Genomic DNA, 19,810 nt, shown 5'->3' on the forward strand with positions numbered 1-19,810 from the left:
TTTTTACATTTTTGTCTTTTAAGTGATTGATTTAACTAGCTGAAACTAAATGCTACAGTTTGAGCATCAGCATCCAACATTATTATTCTTTTATTGATAGTAGAGTTGGTGTTAGCAGCACTTGGCAGCCCCTGTTCAAATTAGCAAGAGGGAGTCACTGAGAGCAATTCTAAATCATATATATATATGTGTATGTGCTTGTGTGTGTATATATATATATATACACATATACATATGCATATATATGCAATGTAAGTATATGCATATATATTTTTTAAAGGCAATAGTAATTCACCATTTAAGTCGAGAACATAGCCTGAAGGAGACGTCCTAAGAGATCAAGCCCAGCCTCCTGCAGTTGCAGGCAACCATCTAGTACATAGTGCCATTTATAAAATTTAGAAGTTTGTTTTAGAACTGAACAGGGTCCTTCTTGGTATTTCTTTCCTTGTTGGAAGGCTGTTCCAACACATCACACCTCTGACTACTGGACAACTGCTACACAAAGCCAAAAATGCTTAATTGGTATGTGATAAATCTTTGAGTTGTAACATTGAAGTTTGCTTGTAACTGATTAATGTGGTAGTATCAATCCTCTGCCTACAATCGTATAGCTTCTACGATGTGCCATAAATTTGGACTCTGCACATATACTGTTTGTATATACATATATAAAAATATATATGTATAGTTATAAATCTGGAGAGAGAGTAAAAGTATACCAGTGTGTTCTTCACTCATCAGGATGGTATCCTATAGTACATTATGATATGCCATGTGTATGCAATAACGTGGACTCTATGTGATAAATTAGGATGAATAGAGTTCAGTTCAGTTGCCTAAACAGAGGCATCTAGTGTTGTTTGGGATGCCCCAGGGCATCTCCTCCAGCTGCTGCTCCAGGAGGTCACAGGTCTTCCATGGATCTTGTGTCGTAACTGCCAGCGCAGTTTGGATGGCCCAGATACCCTTAGGTGTCTGAAATGGCACTCAGGATTGGGTTGTATGCAGCAGTCCTATGCTGCATAGTTTTGTGTGCTGTTAATCAAGGTCTGAACCACACAGAAAATCTTTGTGTCCGAACCATAGCAACGTGCCTTGTTGTATAAACCATGTTATCAGGAATGGGTATTCCTGATTGAAAAAAAAAAAAGGTTGTGGATTTTAAGAAATGGTACATATCAGCTAGGAAACCCTAGCTGATCTGTACGTATGCCGAGTCAGGTGTTCGTTCCATTTCCACAGCTTTCCTTGTATTTTCTGTTCCAGGGGATGGAGATTATAACCGGAGAGGCAAGACATGGGAATTATTTCAGGATGCATATCAACAAATATAGCATGGTAGATAGCATCACCTGCTTTTCAAAGGAACCCTTTCCTGTCTCCAACTACATTTGCTTGTATGGACAGCATGAGCGTCTTCTTAATGATCTTTATTATCGCTGGAATGAAGGGCAGATTACAGATCTTTACAGGTAAGATAAACTCAACATTGTGCATAAAATCTACATTCTGGCAGAATTCTAGTTTTATTTTATTATGGTTTATCTTCTGGCTGTTTTCCCTTAGAACAAAAGATAGATTTTTAAAAATATTTTCCATTATTTGGCAAATTATCAGTGGTAATGCAAGCCCTGAAGACCTTCCTGGAAAGAGCTGTATGTCTGAGATTTATTTAGAGAAGGAGCAGTGGTTTACTTGACCATCTTTCATCTGAAAGAACGTTTCCGTATCTTTATAACTTTTGCTTAGAATATTCAGTAGGCTTAACTCATTAAGCTGAACCTGAACAATCCTTTTTTTACTGAAGATTCATATTCAGAAGTCACTTTTAAAAGTCAGTATTTTTGTCACTTTGAATAAAATTTTTAAGCCAAAGGTTTCTAGGGAGATTTTAAATCACTCATGATGATAGTCACACCCAACAACTTGCCTGCTTATCTGGTGATGAAACAAACCCTGAAGTTTATCATCTAGACTATTTTTTCTGCGTAAGGGAGTTATTTTAACTTAATTTTATAGCTGGAGGCTGTGTCAGGACTCTGCATATTTAGTGGAGGTTCCCCATCCACCTTACAGGACTTATCCCACCACGGCGCTTTGCAGCAATGAAACAGGTCTTGCAGATTTTCTGAGGTGCTCCCCTCTGCCCGCTGTGCCCAAGCAAGCGCAGGGCAGTCCTGGGGACTAGGTGTTCCAGGGCAAGTCTCTCAGGTGGTGGGAGAGACTAAAGAGGCTGGCTATTTCTAGCCAAGATTTATGTGCCGTCTCCTCTGAGAGAGTTTTTCATTGCTTTTGGAAATGAGAACTTAATTAAGGAAGTTGTTATGGAGAGAGGAGTATCTGAAACAATGAGATCTACTATATCTTTAATCTTCTGCTACTTCTCCAGAATTTCATATCTTAAAAGATTACCTGGCCTAAAAACTCAAACTTGTTTTATTCCTTATGCCTCAGTGAAAACAAGTGCTTTTGAGGTCAAGCTTGCTTAAAAAACCAAACCAAACCAAACCCAGCCTTGAGTCTCATTCATGGGGTAGAATCCTTTGACCATGTAATTGAAACAGGAGGTAAAGAAGAACTTGCTGATACATCTTATTTTGATTTTCATTTTAAAAAAAAACCCTCACAAGTGGTGGCTTGGGAACCTAAATTGTCACAGATAGAGAAGTGAAGTACCGCATTACATAAGCTGGTTTAGAGACAAAGCCAAGCACAGGAACAAATGGTACATTTTTATCATGATACAAAGCTGATAACGGTGCCTTAAAAGTCTCTGGGTCCGATTTTGTTATATTTATAACTGATTTGAAGAAAGGCTTAAATGGTAGCAAATTTTTCAGATTAAATAATGTTATTTAGGTAACAGTTTGTAAAAATTTGCTGTAAAGGATGTGCTGTGGTCCAAAAAAAACTTTGCATGATAATAGCAATCTACTGGTTCAAAAAAATCTGTAGGAATGAGGCACCTGATATCTTGAGACAGGGACTTAAGAGCCTCTGATTTCCTGTACCGCTTTCTCTGGCTTTTGCACTTCTGCTGGTTCAGTGTCAAAAAGGTTCACCAGAATATGGATAAGGCATTGTACGCTGCTAAGGACAGGGAAATGAGAATGTCTGCTGAAATCAGGGAGGAGGGGGGATCCAGCCAAGCCCTTCAGTTAATGACAAGAGATTGGTTTGCATGCTCTATTTTGAGAAGAGTGGTATCAACTGCCGTCTCAAAGGGTGAACTCCCCTGAAAAGGACTCAGGGCTTCACTGGGACTGGATGTGCAGCTCTCATGATTCTTCTGATGTGTTTTGCAGTCCTCTTCCTGCACACTCTCCTCATTGTCAATATTACAGAGTCTAGCTCCTCGTTTTTTTTCTTCTCATCTTGTACTGAAAGACGGGATGAAGCCAAACTTCAACTGTGAGGTTTAAAAGTTTCTTGGACAAAAATGCTTCTTTACAAATTTCACTTCAGGAGACCTTTGTATGCCTCTGCTGAGAGGAGTGTGAAACTTGTGAATTATTGCTGCTACAGGGATTGATTTTGATTTATAGAAAATGTTGGTTTTGTTTTACAAGAGAGGGATGGCACACAGCAAATGTAAAGTTCACATAAACAGTATATTGTCAATAGGTGTTAAGTAGAAACTGAAGGAAGATGACACAATTGTATGAGATATGGGCTAAGATGGCAGATAATTTTCTTTCCTTGTCACAGCTGATGCTGATCAGCTAATACATTGTGAGCACTGGAAGAAACTCAATATTCAGGTTGTGGCAAGGTATCATCAGTCTTTTTCATGGTGTTACAATGTGCAAACACAGCTGTGACCTAATCTTTTCTATGAACCACAAATGTTGCCAGACACTTAGGCCTTTGTTGTTTGCCCAGATGTGGTTACAGTGCTAGTTGTTATATGTACTAGCAAGTTTCACACCAGTGTCAACATCTGGAAGAATAAATCATCTTGCTTTGGGTTTTCTGCCTGCAACACAGGTAGCAGTATTTTCCTGACCTTGACAAAACCAGCATTTGTTCCCTTTCTCTCTGTTGCTGCACGTTGGGCATGTAGCCCAGCGCAGGGACCTCAGTGCAGCTGCACTTGACTGCACTCTTGATAGCTGCGCACACAGATTTTGAAGAGATGAGACATCAACTTTCTGAACGGACAGCTTATTTTTTCATGAGAGAAATTAAGAATGTATTAGCCTCCCTTGCTCTCATGATCGTGATAGGATCCCCACACAGTGCACAAGCTGATCGGGGGATTACGAGTAAGATCAAGTTGTAAACATCTACAGAGATTTCAAAAATCTCAGGAGAGATGAAGATCCCAGTGATGATCTGTTAATAGGATGAGTCAAGCCAGTCAACGTTGTAAGAGTAAGAAGTGCAGCTTTATCTGATGGCAGCATATACACTCATTGGGGGAGTCATCAGCTCCTGCAAGACTGCCTGTATCTTAACGGGTCTTTGCTTACCAGGATCTGCAGTTGTGCAAGGTCAGGGTTCTCTTGCATCCACGTGCTCGCAGGCACCACGACCTGTGTGTCCACGTGGTCTGGCCAGGATCACTAGTGTGCCACACAGGGGGACACCGCTTACCAGCTGCTCATCACATCTCTTGAGCTCTTCTTAATTAGTGATGATGACCTAATTTTGGACTTGTCTTTTACAGCCTTTAGATGTGGATGTTGTTTAGGATCTTTTGCATCATTATTTCATCTCACCTCTCGTTAGCCTGTGGCAAAATTCCTGAATTACAGTTGCCAGGTTTTTCTTATCTGGTTATTTTATTGCCTCCAGTCCTGTTTTTCATCTTCTTTATACCTTATCTTTAGATAGGTTTGTTACTTCTCTTCTTGCTATTTGGTCATTTGAATGAAATCACATATGTTGCTCTGTAGCAATTAACATACGCTGTTCTTCAATCCTTGCTCGCTTGTGTCTTCCGGTGCTTTCACACGCATGCATGCACACGCACATACATTTCCATTCATATCAGTCTTGGTATTTCTGTTACAAATGTCTATACTATGAGGAGGACAGATTCTCTATAATGGGTGGGAGACAGAAGAGCAACCCACTGCAGTAAAGGAAAGCCCTTTGCAGTCAGCCAAGGCAGAGTGAAAGGACTAGTGAAAAAAGGAAGAGACGGTGAGAGGAGGAAGCAAACTGCCTGTAATCTCCACGTAACAGTCCTAGCACAAAGCAAACTGGCACAGGAAATGGCTTCTTTCAGGAGGAGGTAGAGCAATGGAAAAAGGCTGGCAATGTAATGTAGTCTCATAATATATAATATCGTATATACAATACATATCCACATAACACTGTTATAGACAATGTACATATATGTTTGTACAATATACAACAATATACAGTGTTAAAACCTAGCCATGAGAAGACTATCTATTAGGAAACCATTAAATTGAAAAATGTTTTAGGATCTCTTGTGAGATGAAGATTGTCTTGAGGCTTAGTGGTGTCTGGTCTTCTTTTGGCAAGGAATATGAAAATGCATTCATTGATTTCTGTGTGTGTGATAAAAAGAAGAAAAACTGTTTTGGGTGGTGGTCATCTGGTCTATAATGATCTACATGACCGTGTGAATGCAAACCTGATGTTAGGACTGAATTTCTGTCTTTGACTTTGAAAAAAATCCTTTTAAACTAGTACACATTACACTTAGATCCACTTGCAGTATCTTCTAGCAAGATGTGAAGTGCCCTTAGTGAAGAGAAAAGGTAGACTGTGAAAACGTTGTGGTTTGTTCGTTAAGCTTCTAAACTTGCTGGTTTGAAACATGCACTCCCCTCCTCCCTTCTTTATGCCTCTATTTTGGGGAGGGCCTTCCTATAAGGCAAGAAGGTACAATGTTTTAATCTTTTGGTCTGCATTTAGATTTCCCAGCATGGCATCTAGTTCCAGGAATGGACACAGTGGAACAGCTGTCACCTGGGAGCTAATTTATTTCTGTGCAGCATGCAAATTATCTTTTAAATAATTAGAGACTGCACCTAGCAATGAATTTCCTCACTGATTTGCGTTTGGTATAAGGGCTGAAAGTTAACCCCATGATACCGGATTTCCTGACCATAATCTGCCAGTGCCATTTTCAAATTAGCATTAACAACAGGCCCTCGAGGTTCAGCTACCTTGAAGAAGTAACCCCTTCCGGTTGTGTGCGTGAAACTGGAGCTAATGGTAATAATGAGATAAATAACATTTCCTTTTGTTGAGAGAAAAGTTCCATTGGTCTCGGTATGAGATCTCAACATGATTAAAAGCTGCAGGACTTGACCCACAACCAAATGAAAGATTGAAATCACTCCTCTCGCCTCCTCCCTTCCCCTACAGTACATGTACTTTGTGGAGGAAGCTAGGCAGGGTGGTGGGCACGCATTGCCCTACCCCTGGTGCAGGTCGGAGGGGTCCACCAGTGGCTGCTGTCCCAGCCTAGTCCCGTGCCAGGGAAGGAAGCCCCTCAGCCCCTAGATTTGCAGGACCAACAGTCTGATGCTCCCAGTCACACTAATACTGATTTATGCGTATTCAGACTGCTGCCCTTTAAGACTTTAAGTTCATAAATTTATCAGCCTAGCAAGCAGTAACCGAAAAAGCCAGCATAAAGTCATCTGACTGTATTGCCACAGTCAATTGGCTACAAAATGCACTAGCGCACTTGAGAGTGTAAGCTTTTTAGTGAGTTAGATACTCCTCCTCCATATTACAGTATTTTCACAGCTCACTGAAAGCCTCAAATGCTTTTGAATTAATTTTTTTTCAGGGAAACAATGCTCTTTGCTCTCATAGTTAAACCAGCCAACACTGTATCTGATGGAACTGAAGAGTTTTAAAGTTTCTTTTCCTTTCTCCTTCTTTAGCAGACAGGTACTATGGATGTTTTTAAAGGAGGTCTTGGTGCAACTCTGCAACTGCACAGTTAAAATATATGCTCTTCAGAATGCCTAGCTGCCTTAGCTGTGATCCCAGTGATATAGATACTAACATGATACCAACAGATATTAGCCTTTTTGAAAACTAATTGCCTGTAGTTAAGTTTTTGCAGCCATATTTGGGCCTGATCTCATAGGTGTTAGGTACTCCAGCTTAATTCAGAGTAGCGTCTGAGTGGGCTCAGTTCATTACTTAGCTGAACACGAATTTAAGAGCCAATGTTTTTGTTTCTACCTACGCAAACAACAGCTGAGGAAATAGGCTATTAAGCCAAAAGATGACCACATCCAGTCAGACAGCTGTCTCTTCTGACTGCACCACAGTGGGATGCACTTCATCCCTCTGACTGTTTTATAGGATGCCAAGGTCTACTGGGCAAATTGTCAGCGCCTTGGATAGGCAATATTTACTGACCAAGAAAAGTCTCATCCTCACTTGTCATTGTCCTACAAGAAAAAGGCACCATTGCCATCAGCGATGGTCACCCTTCCATCTGCCTCGTGCCACCATGGTAAGAGTACTCGCTCCATCTGGGCCTTCAGGCATTACGTTCCTGAGCAGAGAGGTCTTACAATGCAGTTGTCCAATGTCAGGGCAGGCAAAACCATAGGAACCAAAGACACAGTATCCTAAAGCTGAGGATTTTGTATATAGACCTTTTATGTCACCTGGAAATTTAACAGCATTACTCCCTAGATGGGGAATCTACTTTAGGAAGGAGTTTCTGCAATTTTTATTCATTTCCCATAATCATAGAACGGTTTGGGTTGGAAGGGACCTTAAAGATCATCTAGTTCCAACCCCCCTGCCATGGGCAGGGACACCTTGCACTAGAAGGCTGCATCTCAGAAAGGCTCAACTGGAATTTGAGCAGCCAAGAGCGAGGCTCTTTCCAACAGGGAAGACTTCTCTTGAAGGAAAAAGAAAGCAAATTCCAGTAGGTTTCATATGCAGTGTCCCCCGTACCATACTCCTTCCCTTCCCTCGGAGGTCTCTGGTGCTCGCTTGAAAGCCTTCAAATTCTTTCCATTGCTGTAGCAGCAGATAAAAGAGGGGGGTGGGGAGAGAGCTCCGAAATATTTTTTCTTTTATTTGTGAGCTTATAGATTTGTTACTGGTCATCAGTGCTCCATACTGCTTCACAAAGGAGGAATGTAACCAGCCAGTTACACCCTTTTGTATTGTCCTGAGATGAAGGCAACTGTAAGGCAGTTGCCAAGTTATGGAACGTGTCCACAGACCGGTGGAATCTCCCTCTGCTGCATCTTAAGTACAAAACGGATAATTAGAGGGGTCTCCTGATACTTGGCAACCAAACGGATGCTCACTGGCATCACGCCTTTAATATGAGATAGAAGTACTTCATGTAGACTTCCTTTGGCATTAATGAAAACCAAATATACTAACATAATGCATAAAAATCTGACCCACTAGTTTCTAAAATACTTAAGTAGCTTATTTATCAAATTAGGTGTGAGTGGTTTTTTACTTGGGGTTTTGTAATGCGGTATTGATGAACTTGTTTTCAGTCATGACCTACAGAAGATGCTGGTTGCATCACATTAATGTGGCAGTAATAGTGATGACGAGGCAAAGGAGTACCACTGTTGCATGACAGCGAGTGCAGCACAGGCAGCATCACTGGAGGAAGGGCACAGAACTGGGCTGACAGTGATGAAGTGTCCTGTCAGAGGCAACATCATTATGCCAATCAGTTTCTAAAAGGCACCCTCTGAAATGTTGTGTTGCTCAGCCATCCCCTTCTCAAGTTTCTTCTCGTACCTATTCACCAAGTTTACTCTCCGGGTAATGCTGAAGTTAGTAAGATGCTGAATGTTAAGCACTTGTGGTATTTAACAATTTGTAAAGCATGCTGATAGATTAAATCATGGTGTAGCAATCATAGTGTTTTGAATAACACATAACACAGAGTCCTAGGTGCTCTATTTATATTGTGTTTATATTTAGTTCTTACCAGAAATGTGCTTTCAGTCATCTGTACCTACTACGCTTCAGTTTGCATCATGGAGCCATCTTGGTGCACACAGGCTGGACATTGAGATTTTGCTGTGTATATATATGTAGGCTTTCCAGCTAAGAGCTGAGGAATGCTCCAGGGTCAGTCCTGTAAAGGAGACTGAGAAGGCAGGGTGTATTTTAAAGGATGATTAGCGGAGAAACCTTACAGGCACACTCATCCAAGCTGAGCTCAAAAAGACTTTGTTACTTTTTTTTATAACTTGGTTTCCAGCATTTTAAGGACTTGTCTAACTCATTGACGATTTGTCTGCCCTGCACAGTGCTCTCGGGTAGCACCATGAGGAGTGTATGTTCATTGCACGATAGCAAAGCTATTTGCAGCAAGAGGCAGGTGCACTCCGAGTGCCTCATTTCCACTGCAAGCTTTGAGGTTCTCCAGAGTCGGGGTTTCTGTGTTCACCAAGCTGCAAAGGTCCATTTGGGGACTGGTGATATGAGGGCCCAGGTCTGTAGAGAGAAGCACCCGTTGGCCGACATTAAACAGAGGCTCTTTGGCAAGTAGGAGTTGGGAGGGTGGCTTATGACTCTGGCAATACCTATGTGTGGGACAAAAAGTATAGGGGATTTTGCTAAAATGCAGTGACAAAGGAATTTTTTTCCCAGTGCCAGAATAGCAGATAGGATTCAGTGCTCACATATGAAGGGAACAAGCAACTTACACATGCATAGATCTGTGGTGATCCACCCCAGATGTCTGTTAGAAGATCTGCATGCAGCCTGGCTGTGGTGGGTGTTGTTGTCCAAGAGGCTAAGCACCCTGAAAAAAATCAGGGATACTCCACACAAAGTGGTACGGCTTCAACAGCAACAGGTACTGATATGCAGTAGGACACAAGGCTGCCAAACGTGCACCAGAAATGCATGAAGGGAGTCAAACTTCTTTTCACTAAGATGCTTTGGAAAATTCCACCCAGAAACTATGAAAGTGAATATCATCACTGGATGTTTCCTTAGCTGTTCTCTTCAAACCCTGTCATTTATGCTCACATTACATTTTTTTTGTATTAGCTGTACAAGCTAAATGCTCAAAAATACTTTGAGTGGTATGAACAACATTTACTTATTTTAAAGTAACCATTTGATCTCTTCTACTTAAGTTCAATTCACACATCATAGTACTGTTTACATTAGGCTAAAAGTGATTTATTAAGCAGTGTCATTTAATGAGAGTTTAAGCAGAAACACCACACTGGGCTGTTTATTGACGCAACTCTAACAAATCTCACAATATAACAAATACATTAGGAAAAAGAAGAACATTTGGTGTTTTCAGTATTATTTTTAAAAGGACTAGGTAAAGATTATAAATTTATTACTTATAGCCTGGATAATCAGCAATTATTTAAACATGAAGTGCATGCTACACAGAAAAGCTCTTTTTAAACCAGACTTTCAAAAATGAAGAGGGATTGTTCATTAAGAGAAATACTAGAATGCACTGCTGTCTGGAATTTGCCGGATCCCATACCATTAGCACACTGTGATTACATTTAAGGGATTCTACCTTAGGCTTTTGTTCATCATGCAGACGGTGAGACTTATTTTCTGCAGGGATGAAAAAAACCAGAAAGGAAATGTGGCAGGTAGTGAGCATGGCTGAGAGGGACTAATGCTACTCAGTACACTTTGCAGCCTAATTAGAGGAAAATTTGTGTGCTTTTTATGAAGAGAGGGACAGGATAAGGAAAGAGGAACACGTGAAGGGATATCAAAGCACTAACAGCTTTTTTCCTACCAGAATTAAATGCTAACCCCAAGGTGCACTGGTAAAGCTGTACTTACATAGCAAATCAATATAAATGGTAGACCCCTTTAGGTGGCTTTAGATGTCTATATATTAATGTAGTTTTTAAGGAGCAGCTAACTTGCTAATGAAGAGCTACGTTACTAAGAAACCCCACGTCCAAATTAGTAAGTAAAGGCTAGTCAACTGAATCTTACCACATTAATTTGCAGTCGAACCTTGCTGATTCATATTAATAATTATGCAAACCATTATGAATGATTGAACTCTGAATTCATAAACAAGTAATTGCAGAAAAGCAATCATACCACTGCACACAGCATATTTGTTGATTTTGTGCGTCAGATTTAATTTCCTTTTAATTGTTTTTCATAATACATTACATGTGAAATAGTACTATGTGAAAAAACGCAATAAACCTTACTTCAGGGTCAGCCATAATTTCCTCATAAAAAGAGCAGACAGCAATGTTTTTACATCAGTTTTAAAGAGCACAGAGTTTAGAAAGTTTAAAGAGCAGTTCAGTGAGAATCAGCTGCACAATAACTGCCACTATTTAGTAAAATATCTAAACTTTACCAAATTCCAGTGCTGAAATAATGGAGACTGTATCTTGAGGATACTTAGAATAGGAAAGGACTGCAGTATCTCAACATGAAGCGAGTATTGCTAAGATCTGCTTTCTGATGGTGCCTCCAGGTAACAGCACTTTAATGTAACATTTCCAGGATATTAAAAATGCAGAAAACAGAACTGATTTATCAGTCATGATGGATAACCGGCATTTGCAAAGTGAAGATGCTGGCAAGCAATACGTAGTGCAAACCGTGACCCACGTCCCCCTGAAGTCAGCAGGTCTCTGCGGTAGCGCCAGTGAGGTTTTGGAGTGGGCCCAGAGGGATCAGTATTGTCCTCGATGAGGTCTGGATTCAGTGGCCGTTTTTCCTGAGCAAGAACTGCAAGATCAGTTGCACTGCACTATGTTTTGCTATTGCAGCTACAGAAAAAAGGGTTTTGTAAACCACAGGTTTAAAACGAGTTGTCTTCCAAAGAGAAGACAATTGCGAGTTTGGTCCTAGTTCTGTTAAAAGTGGTAAAAAAGCACAGGCTTCCTTTCTATTATTTACTTATCAAAAAGTACAAAAGAAATGTCAGCCTCTAAATTAGTGAACACTATCATTATTTTGTAAATCTGCCCAATGAAGGAAATCACAGATTTGTTGTCCATAAGACTATTGATTTCACTAATTACTGGGTCAGAGCAGTAACAGAGAGTCCTAGATTAATGACTTTAACAGGAGCGACTAAAATGCGTGGACAAACAGGTGTTCAGTGAGTAGAACTATAGAGCAAGGAGTTAAATAGCTTTCTTGCTACAACCATGCTGTTGGTTCAACATTTGCTTGATTGTTCAGCAGTTGTAAGTGAATTGTAAGAAATTACAAAGCAGGGAACATTTTCTGTTCTTTGTGATTAAGAACAATGCTTTCAGGTGGTGCTTTATGGGATTTTACACAAATTAGTCTTGCTTTTTACCTGCGTAACCAAGCTGTCTTTCAAAATCGTTGGTCAGATGATATTTAGCAGGAAATGCTCAGTGGTTTTATTTATATTGTCTTTGAATTTACACTTTATGATTCCTGGTCCAGCTATGCAAGGTATATCTGGAAATACGTATATCTGGAAATACTCTATATCTTTTACTGGAATCACAGTATCTTTGGAATTAAGAGTCTTAAAAACATTGTCCCCAAAACAATGCATCTTCTCTTTTCCTGGCACGATGGGACATTTCTTCTTACACACACTTGTGTTGCAGAAAAGACTTTTGCTAATCTGCAAACTGTGTTTGGGAAGTACTTTCAGAATGACCTGGAAATTAAAATTGCATTGCATCCCAACCCACCGCAGTACTTTCCTCTCCCCGCTCCCGGGAAGTGGAATTCCCTGCTCTTCACAGGCACTCCTGGCACAATTGTATTCTACTTGAGCCCGTGTCAGCTGACTAGCTGCTTCAATTTCATCTGTGTTTGTCCTTCTGGTTTGGTTCACGGTGTTTGTAATAGCAGCAGCTTTCTTCTTACTGACTGGATAGTGGCAAAAACAAGAAGGAATGAGGTATACGGTAGCAAAAGCACACCAGCATTTGGGCAGCTTTTTCCATCAGGTGCCAAAAGCACCAGTGAGAAACTCGGCTTCCATAAACTGCCAAAGTTATTCAAGTTTAAAGAATCCAAACGTGCTAAGGAATGACTTTGAATATTCTGAGGTCTGAGTATTTGAGAACTGATAGAGTATCTTCCAGATGTAGCTGATACAGCCTGGAGGTTTTGCATTTCAAGCATTACATTTCTTCTTAAAAATACAAATTTAAACCCAGAAAAATGGACATCCAGCTTGAAAATTCACCGTGTTGTACTAAGCGTGGGAAGCTACAGAGAGGAAAGGAGACTCTACGCTACTTACAGATTAGCAGGAGATTAAGTTTATCAGTGGCTCTGCCTTATATTGTGTGCTAAAAAGAATGTGTGCTGCTCTGCGTATGCTTACGGTGCTGGGTGACGGAAGATACAACTCTGACCAGAGTCCCACTGAGTTTAATGGGATGTAAGGCAGGTCACTAGTGAGTTGTAGACTGCTTTGAGAAGAAATGAACGTGATTTTCAAGAGATCTGTATTAATGATTATTTAGAGACGTTTAACAAAAATTGCAAACAGATCAAACCACTTCATAGATTGTCTGAGTTTCTGAACTTAGTTGTTTCCTCCAAGTTTGTGTGTTGGTGAAAGAGTGAGGATAGCAGGAATGCAAGGAGTTGAATTTGGTTTTGTTATTGTTTCCATAAAAGCTTTGAGTAGCAAAAGAACACCGACAGACAGCGTCGTCAAAATCTGTAGTTAATAACGTGCCAGTAGTCTGTGGAGGGATTTTTCAAAGGCATCATCGCAAGGAATGGGTGCCCGCCTGCCCTTTGAGCTTTTGAAGATCTCCCACCTCGTCCCAGTCTCAGAGCAGAGAGAAGTCACCGGGAGCGTGGGCGAGGCAGCAGTGAGTGCTGGCTGCTTAGGGCCGCGGTTTAAATTCCCTTAACCGGATTCTGCGCTGGAGCACGGCGGTCTCAGCGTGCACACGCACTCTGGTAATTTGATAAGCTTACCTGCAGGGAGGGATTATTCTACGTAGTTTAATGAGCTGTCAGGTCTGCATTCCCATTGCATAAGGTGTGCCCACAGGCCTGTCCGCGGTGGCTCCCGTTATCTCTGCTGTCATCAGGCTCATGGAAGCAGCAAGAAAAGGAATGGAAGTAATTAAAAACATATTACAATCCCCATATTAAAAAGAAAATCACTGTTTTTCAGGCTGTAATAATGAGATTTACTTTCACATTAAGAGGAATGAGAAAATCAAACCTTTTTTAAAAATCGGTTTCTGGGTTTTTTGCCACGTTGGATACATTCATATCAGTGCTTTCAGTTTCTCTTTCCACCAGTGATTTTTTTTTTTCGGAGAGGATTTCAGCTGAGATTTTCCAAGAAAAGCACCCAATATGAAATGCATAAAGACAAAATCAACAATGGTCCTCAGAAGCCCATCTTTAATAATATAAGTGGAAATCATTCGGGCCTTGCTTTGCTTCATTTTCATGAAGGGAAGCCCAACTTGCAGAAATCTGGAAAACATTGCAGTGGTGTGATAAAACTGATCTGTATGAGCATTACAGTTACGCCAAGCTTGCGAATGATAAAAGATTAGGTCTACCAGAGTAGCTAAGCTCACTCTACAGAGCTGGTCTTCGCCTTTCCGCCATTACTTTCCTGTCATGGGATTTAAAATTATTTATAAAAACTTCAACTATTGATGATTTTTTTTAACTTTATATCTTGCTTTTTGTTTTGTCATTGTAGAAACCGAGTGTGTTATTCTGAAGGTTTTTCATTCAATTTTTAAGATTTTTCTGGCTTTAACATCTTGCTGTCAGTGATCCGTTTTGTGTCGTTAGACCTGACTTAGACGGCAGAAACGCTGCCAGAGGTCAGTGTCGGGTCCTTGCTGCCTCTGCTTTAGAGTGCCAGGACACAGCGCAGACGTACGGCAGCTTCAGAATTAGCTTTCACAGAGGCAGAAGCCTTGTTCTCCGAAAGTGGTGTGTAGTTGCAAATGAAACGGAGAATCCAGATAGCTCTCAGGCGGAAAGCCGTGTGCATGCATAGTCCATTTTTGCTTGCTGGCCGTGGCTGACTTTGTCCATTTTATTTAATGCTGTATATCTTGAAGAGGGAAAGATTCCACGTCTTTTGTACAGGACGCCACTAAATATTTTCCTCCTTCTTCCCTTTCATCTAATGTAGGCTACACATCACAAATGAGGCAGAACAGACTTTAAATATTGTTTGTCAATGAAAGGCGAGACCAGCTTCCTAGCAACAAAAAGGATGTCGCTTATTGTCTTCAAAAGGAGACCATTTCATCCCATCTCGTTACAAATGCCTTCCCATGATAGCTTCTGTCGATATAAAAGTCTGCCAGCAGGGGATCCCCATTAGGAAGTGACCAAGTTTGAAAACCCGTTATGCTCCTGGCAAACATTGTCATCTTGTACATATTTAGCCTGATCAGTCTGGCAGGTTATGAAAGACTAAATGGTGCAAACACATGTGGCAGATGCCGTTCTCATGATAGTTGAGGAGCCTTTGAGCCTCTGTTGGTAGCATGCCAGCTTCATCTTGTATACTGAAGAGCATTATACTTTCAAGCCTTCTACAGCTTGCCCTGAGGGACTGCTGCTGAAGTGGTAATAAAATTCAGAATGAGCCTCAGAAAGTCAACTTGTTGGTTTGGCTTCAAATGGGTTTTTTCATTATTAAACTTCCCTTTAGCAGCCATATGTAGATCTGCTTTCTCAGAAACGCCATGTGCCCCTTTAGAAAGGTGATTCTAACTGAAAAGATAAATAGATAAAAACGCAGAGCCAGCAAAGTGAATTGTTTCTGTGAAGCATATCTTTAAATTGCCTTTGGTGGTTACATTTCTTCAGGTGAAGGGAAGTAAAGGGAATGTGGGAGTAAATGTTGTTTCCTGGTAGCTCCTCTTGGCAGCCTATCTAGAAAAATACAGACAAGACAGTCTCCATTCCCCAAAAAAGGGCATTTTATTTGCATCAAATACTGCAAACTGGGTGACCTGTTTCAGGTTTTGAGCACCAGATCTGTGAATATTGACAGGAACAGTTAAAAATGCGGTTATGGACTGAGCTGGTAACAGTAGCAGTAATATGTAGCATCCCTGAAACATTTTATAAACACCATTTAATGCAACATCTTGGCGAGGTAGGTGAACAACTTAACCAAGGTAAGGCAGTTGGAAGATGTGCCTCAATCAAGAGATGAAATCCCCTTATCAGGGTTAGAATTAAAATTAAGATGCCAGCTTGAAAACAAAATGTTTGGCCAGTGGAACATGGCTTTTAGCAGGGCACATCAGTAAAAATAGAGAGTCTTTAATTATCTTAATGTATTCTTGTGTAACACCCTGCTTTTCCTTGCTTTGCTGTCTAGTATCAACATTGAGTTAAAGGTTTGTGTTGAGTGGGGTTTTTCTTCTGAAATTGAAGGGTTTTTAAATATTTGGGGAATATCCTGTTCTCTAGCTCTCTGCACGGGTTATAGGTATATAATTACTTGAATAAAGATACTTAAAGCTGAGCTCATCTTTTCTAACGTTTCATATCTAAATGAATAGGTAGCGTCAGTCATGGTAATGTGCTACCAGAGGCTCCGAGGCTGGGCAGCACTTACCATAGCAAGAACACAGTATTGGTAATAGTGTCAATAAATATTTATACTGTGAAAATATCTATCGGAGAGAGCCCCACTGTGCTGGACACTGTGCAAATCCAGGAGAGGCAGCCCCGCCAGCCTGCGATACAAAGAGAAACGCAGATGAAGGGGCACAGTGGGAAGGAGGAAGAGAGCTTATGATGGGATGCTTATGTAAAAAAACCAGCAAAGTTGTGCCAGGTGCACAAAGTGTTATTAATTGTGCAAGGCATTAGTGAGAGCTGAAGTTTTAGTCAAAGAGTGGGAGGGGGGAAATCCTGCCGTTGGACATTAATGAAAAAAAAATCTTCTGCAAAAAGGAAACTGCACGTTAGTTTTCTGTAGACAGATATGTCAGAATTATTAAACTTGTGTAGCACCTTTTAAGTTGCTTTATCCAGATGTTCATTTAAAGACCATGCAACTGAGTCAAGCGATAGCATATGCATACTCCTGACAGCAGTGCCAAGCATGCTGCTGCCATTCCAAAGACGAGAACGTTGGTTGCGGCCACACAAATGCACCCATCTTAAAACTTCCTGGGTGACCCTGCTGACATCTGTTCCGTCATTATTGGGATGAACGTGGTGCACCTCCTGACTCCAGTTAGCATTAACAAGAATTATGCACAGAGCATCTCGCTGAAGCTGTAAAAATTATTTTTCATTATAGAGGAAAGAAATAAATCACAGCTTTGTAATCTAGCTGCCTCCAGTTATATTTACAGCCTTGAGGTTCTACATCGAGTCATGTCCTCTCCATCCCTTTACTCCTTTTTCACAGAAGAATGCTGTCATGAATGCTGTCACTGAAAGAAAAAGTTACAAGGGCTTCCTCCTAGAATAGGTTCAATTTAGCTTCAGCGTACTAGTGCAAAGAACATATTGCAACACTGTGGTGGCCTGTTTTTCTGGCCTTTATTAATCCAGAAACCTTAATGATGAACAACATTTGTGTCATTGTCTACACAAATTTAATTTGTTTATGCAGCAGTTCAGTTAATCCTGCAATCTGCTTTTCTCAAATGAGGACAGATAATGGAGACACCGTTCTTTACAGGTCTTCAGGCTTTTAAATTCTGATAAAATCAGGATTCTTCACTGGGTCTTGCCACAGCTCTGAATTAAGCCACTTTAAATGTAATTACTGAAGCTGGCTGTACATCAGGAACATCCATTAAAAGAATTGATTGACCATGCTGTTACGGGAGGCATTTTATGAACAAACGATCATGATGGGTCCAGAACTGTAATTTATAAAGGCAAAAAAGCAGGTAAATACTTTATTAGCGGTTAATGAGAGGTTCACAAGATAACTAAATTTCTTCTTTTTTAACCAGCTACTTCAGGGAACCTTGGTCCATGGCCATCTATCACGATCGGTTTATTGATCTCAAGAAGGAACTGCGCCAAATCCTGATGTCGGAACAGGTAAGAAAAACGACTGGCCGAGTGCATTTTATTATTTAGGTAATTTGTTAGTGGTGTTCACTTTGGTTTCTTCTCCCATCTTTCTCCTAAAGCTTTACGTTTCTGTTTAGCTATTTCCTCTGAGAAACTTCAGCAGATCCTATGCCTCACAGGGGGGTTCAAGTACAGCATATTGTTCAGTTTTGTTATTTGGGCATATTTTCAAATTTGCCATTCGACCTTTAAGTTGCTTTGTTTTCCATCACAGCAGTTTTGCATTACACGTGCAGTTTAGTACGACTATCCAGCAGAATCTGGAGGCTTATTTGTTCCGTTAGTCCCTTTTTTTATTAATGTTGCCTAATGCGAATACACTACAGGTCATCCTAAACGTGTCTCAGCTGAGCCTATGAGAAGTAGATTTTTCAACATCTGCCCACAGGGAACGGCTTTTGTAGCTGAAAGAGTGAAAGCAACTGGCTTTTTCAGTGATAAGTAGATTTCCTGACTAAGGATGAAATTAAAATGTTTGCTAATGCTGTTGACGGCTTTGGCCTTAGTACCGTAGACGGAGGCATAAAGTCTCAGCAGCCTGTAACTTTGTCTGCTCAAAATCCAAAGCCCACTGCACTCCACAAAAAGAACTGCTAACTGCAGATTTCCAGCAACCCCAAGAACAGCCTCCCCCACCCCTGATGAATTTCTGGCTGATCTCAAACGTAATTTGCAGTCTGGATCTTGATACTTCCGACCCGCTACTTGGGACCAACTTACCCTCTCTCCCCTCATGCTGCTTTTGCTTTTGTTTAACGCAGTGGAATTCTGTGCGACAGCAGTATTTTTTTAAATACTCTCAGAGTTTTTAAGTGTGCAGAAAACAAATAGAAATCGAGGCAGGGTGACAAAAGGAAGGGACGTTGCGTAGACTGTAGCCCACCCATGTCCGTGGCCCGAACTGGCGTGCTGTCGTATGGCACAGCTGTAGCCCCACAAACGCTTGACCCCTGCCTCCTCCCAGAAGGGCTAGATGCAATTTTCCTCCTATTGTCGTGATACCGAAAGTGCCTCAGTGCAGTTTTATTTTAGATTCTCTTGGAAGACGTCTATAAAAGAACACAAAATGAAATTCTGTGCAGAATGGGAGGCCTGATGAGAAGTGTTTTTCTTGCCATCATTCAGCCACATTTCACATGCTGTAAGTGTGAGCAACTTTAGAGAAAGGGGAATTGGTGTCCTACAAATTACTCGCTTGCCTTACCCTTTTCTTGCTGCAGTAGCCCTGACACACAAAAATAGTCTCACTGAACGGACTGAAAGCACCTCTATGAGTCCGAATTGCTTACATGAACATAGATGACAGTATCTGCATCTGAATGCAAATTTGTCTTTACTTCTTGTGGTTTTATTTGGATTTTCTTTGCGGTGATTTCAACTATATTTACTAAATGTCACGTTTATATATTTTCTTTGGGTGTTCCTTCTAGGCACGTTGCCAAACACATAGTAGGTACCATGCACTTACGGAATATTATCTTAAATGCCTCGGGACTGGCTGTATTTCTGTATGGAGCAAGAGACCTACTGTCTTTGCTTCCTGTTGCTCATATTCCAGCTCACTTCAGCATGCAGATAAACTAGTAATGAAATGTAAAAATGAGGGAAAAATACACCTTTTGAAAGAGATGTTTGAGAACTGTGAGTGTAAGTACACAGAAGTCAGACACTTCTGGTTACAGTTTCCACAGAAACTGGAAATCAGTCTCACGTATTTAGGGATAATATTTACGGAAATGTTCACTAGTAGTAATATATGCGTAGAAAAGCCAGTTACAGCTGGGACAGGGACAAC

The 19,810-nt window shown here is 40.8% G+C and overlaps 1 protein-coding gene across 2 annotated transcripts in view; it reads left to right on the forward strand.

Annotated features, from left to right (window-relative positions):
- The window catches only part of CFAP61 (cilia and flagella associated protein 61), a 134,034-nt gene that overhangs the window by 104,218 nt on the left and 10,006 nt on the right, over window positions 1-19,810 (forward strand). For both annotated transcript variants that reach the window (XM_050893300.1, XM_050893299.1), the window contains exons 24-25: window positions 1,270-1,475; window positions 17,892-17,982. In XM_050893300.1, coding sequence (XP_050749257.1) covers window positions 1,270-1,475; window positions 17,892-17,982 — 297 coding nt within the window. The remainder of the gene's footprint in view (window positions 1-1,269; window positions 1,476-17,891; window positions 17,983-19,810) is intronic.

The sequence above is a fragment of the Gymnogyps californianus genome, chromosome 3 (assembly GCF_018139145.2).
Source record: "Gymnogyps californianus isolate 813 chromosome 3, ASM1813914v2, whole genome shotgun sequence".
NCBI lineage: Eukaryota > Metazoa > Chordata > Aves > Accipitriformes > Cathartidae > Gymnogyps > Gymnogyps californianus.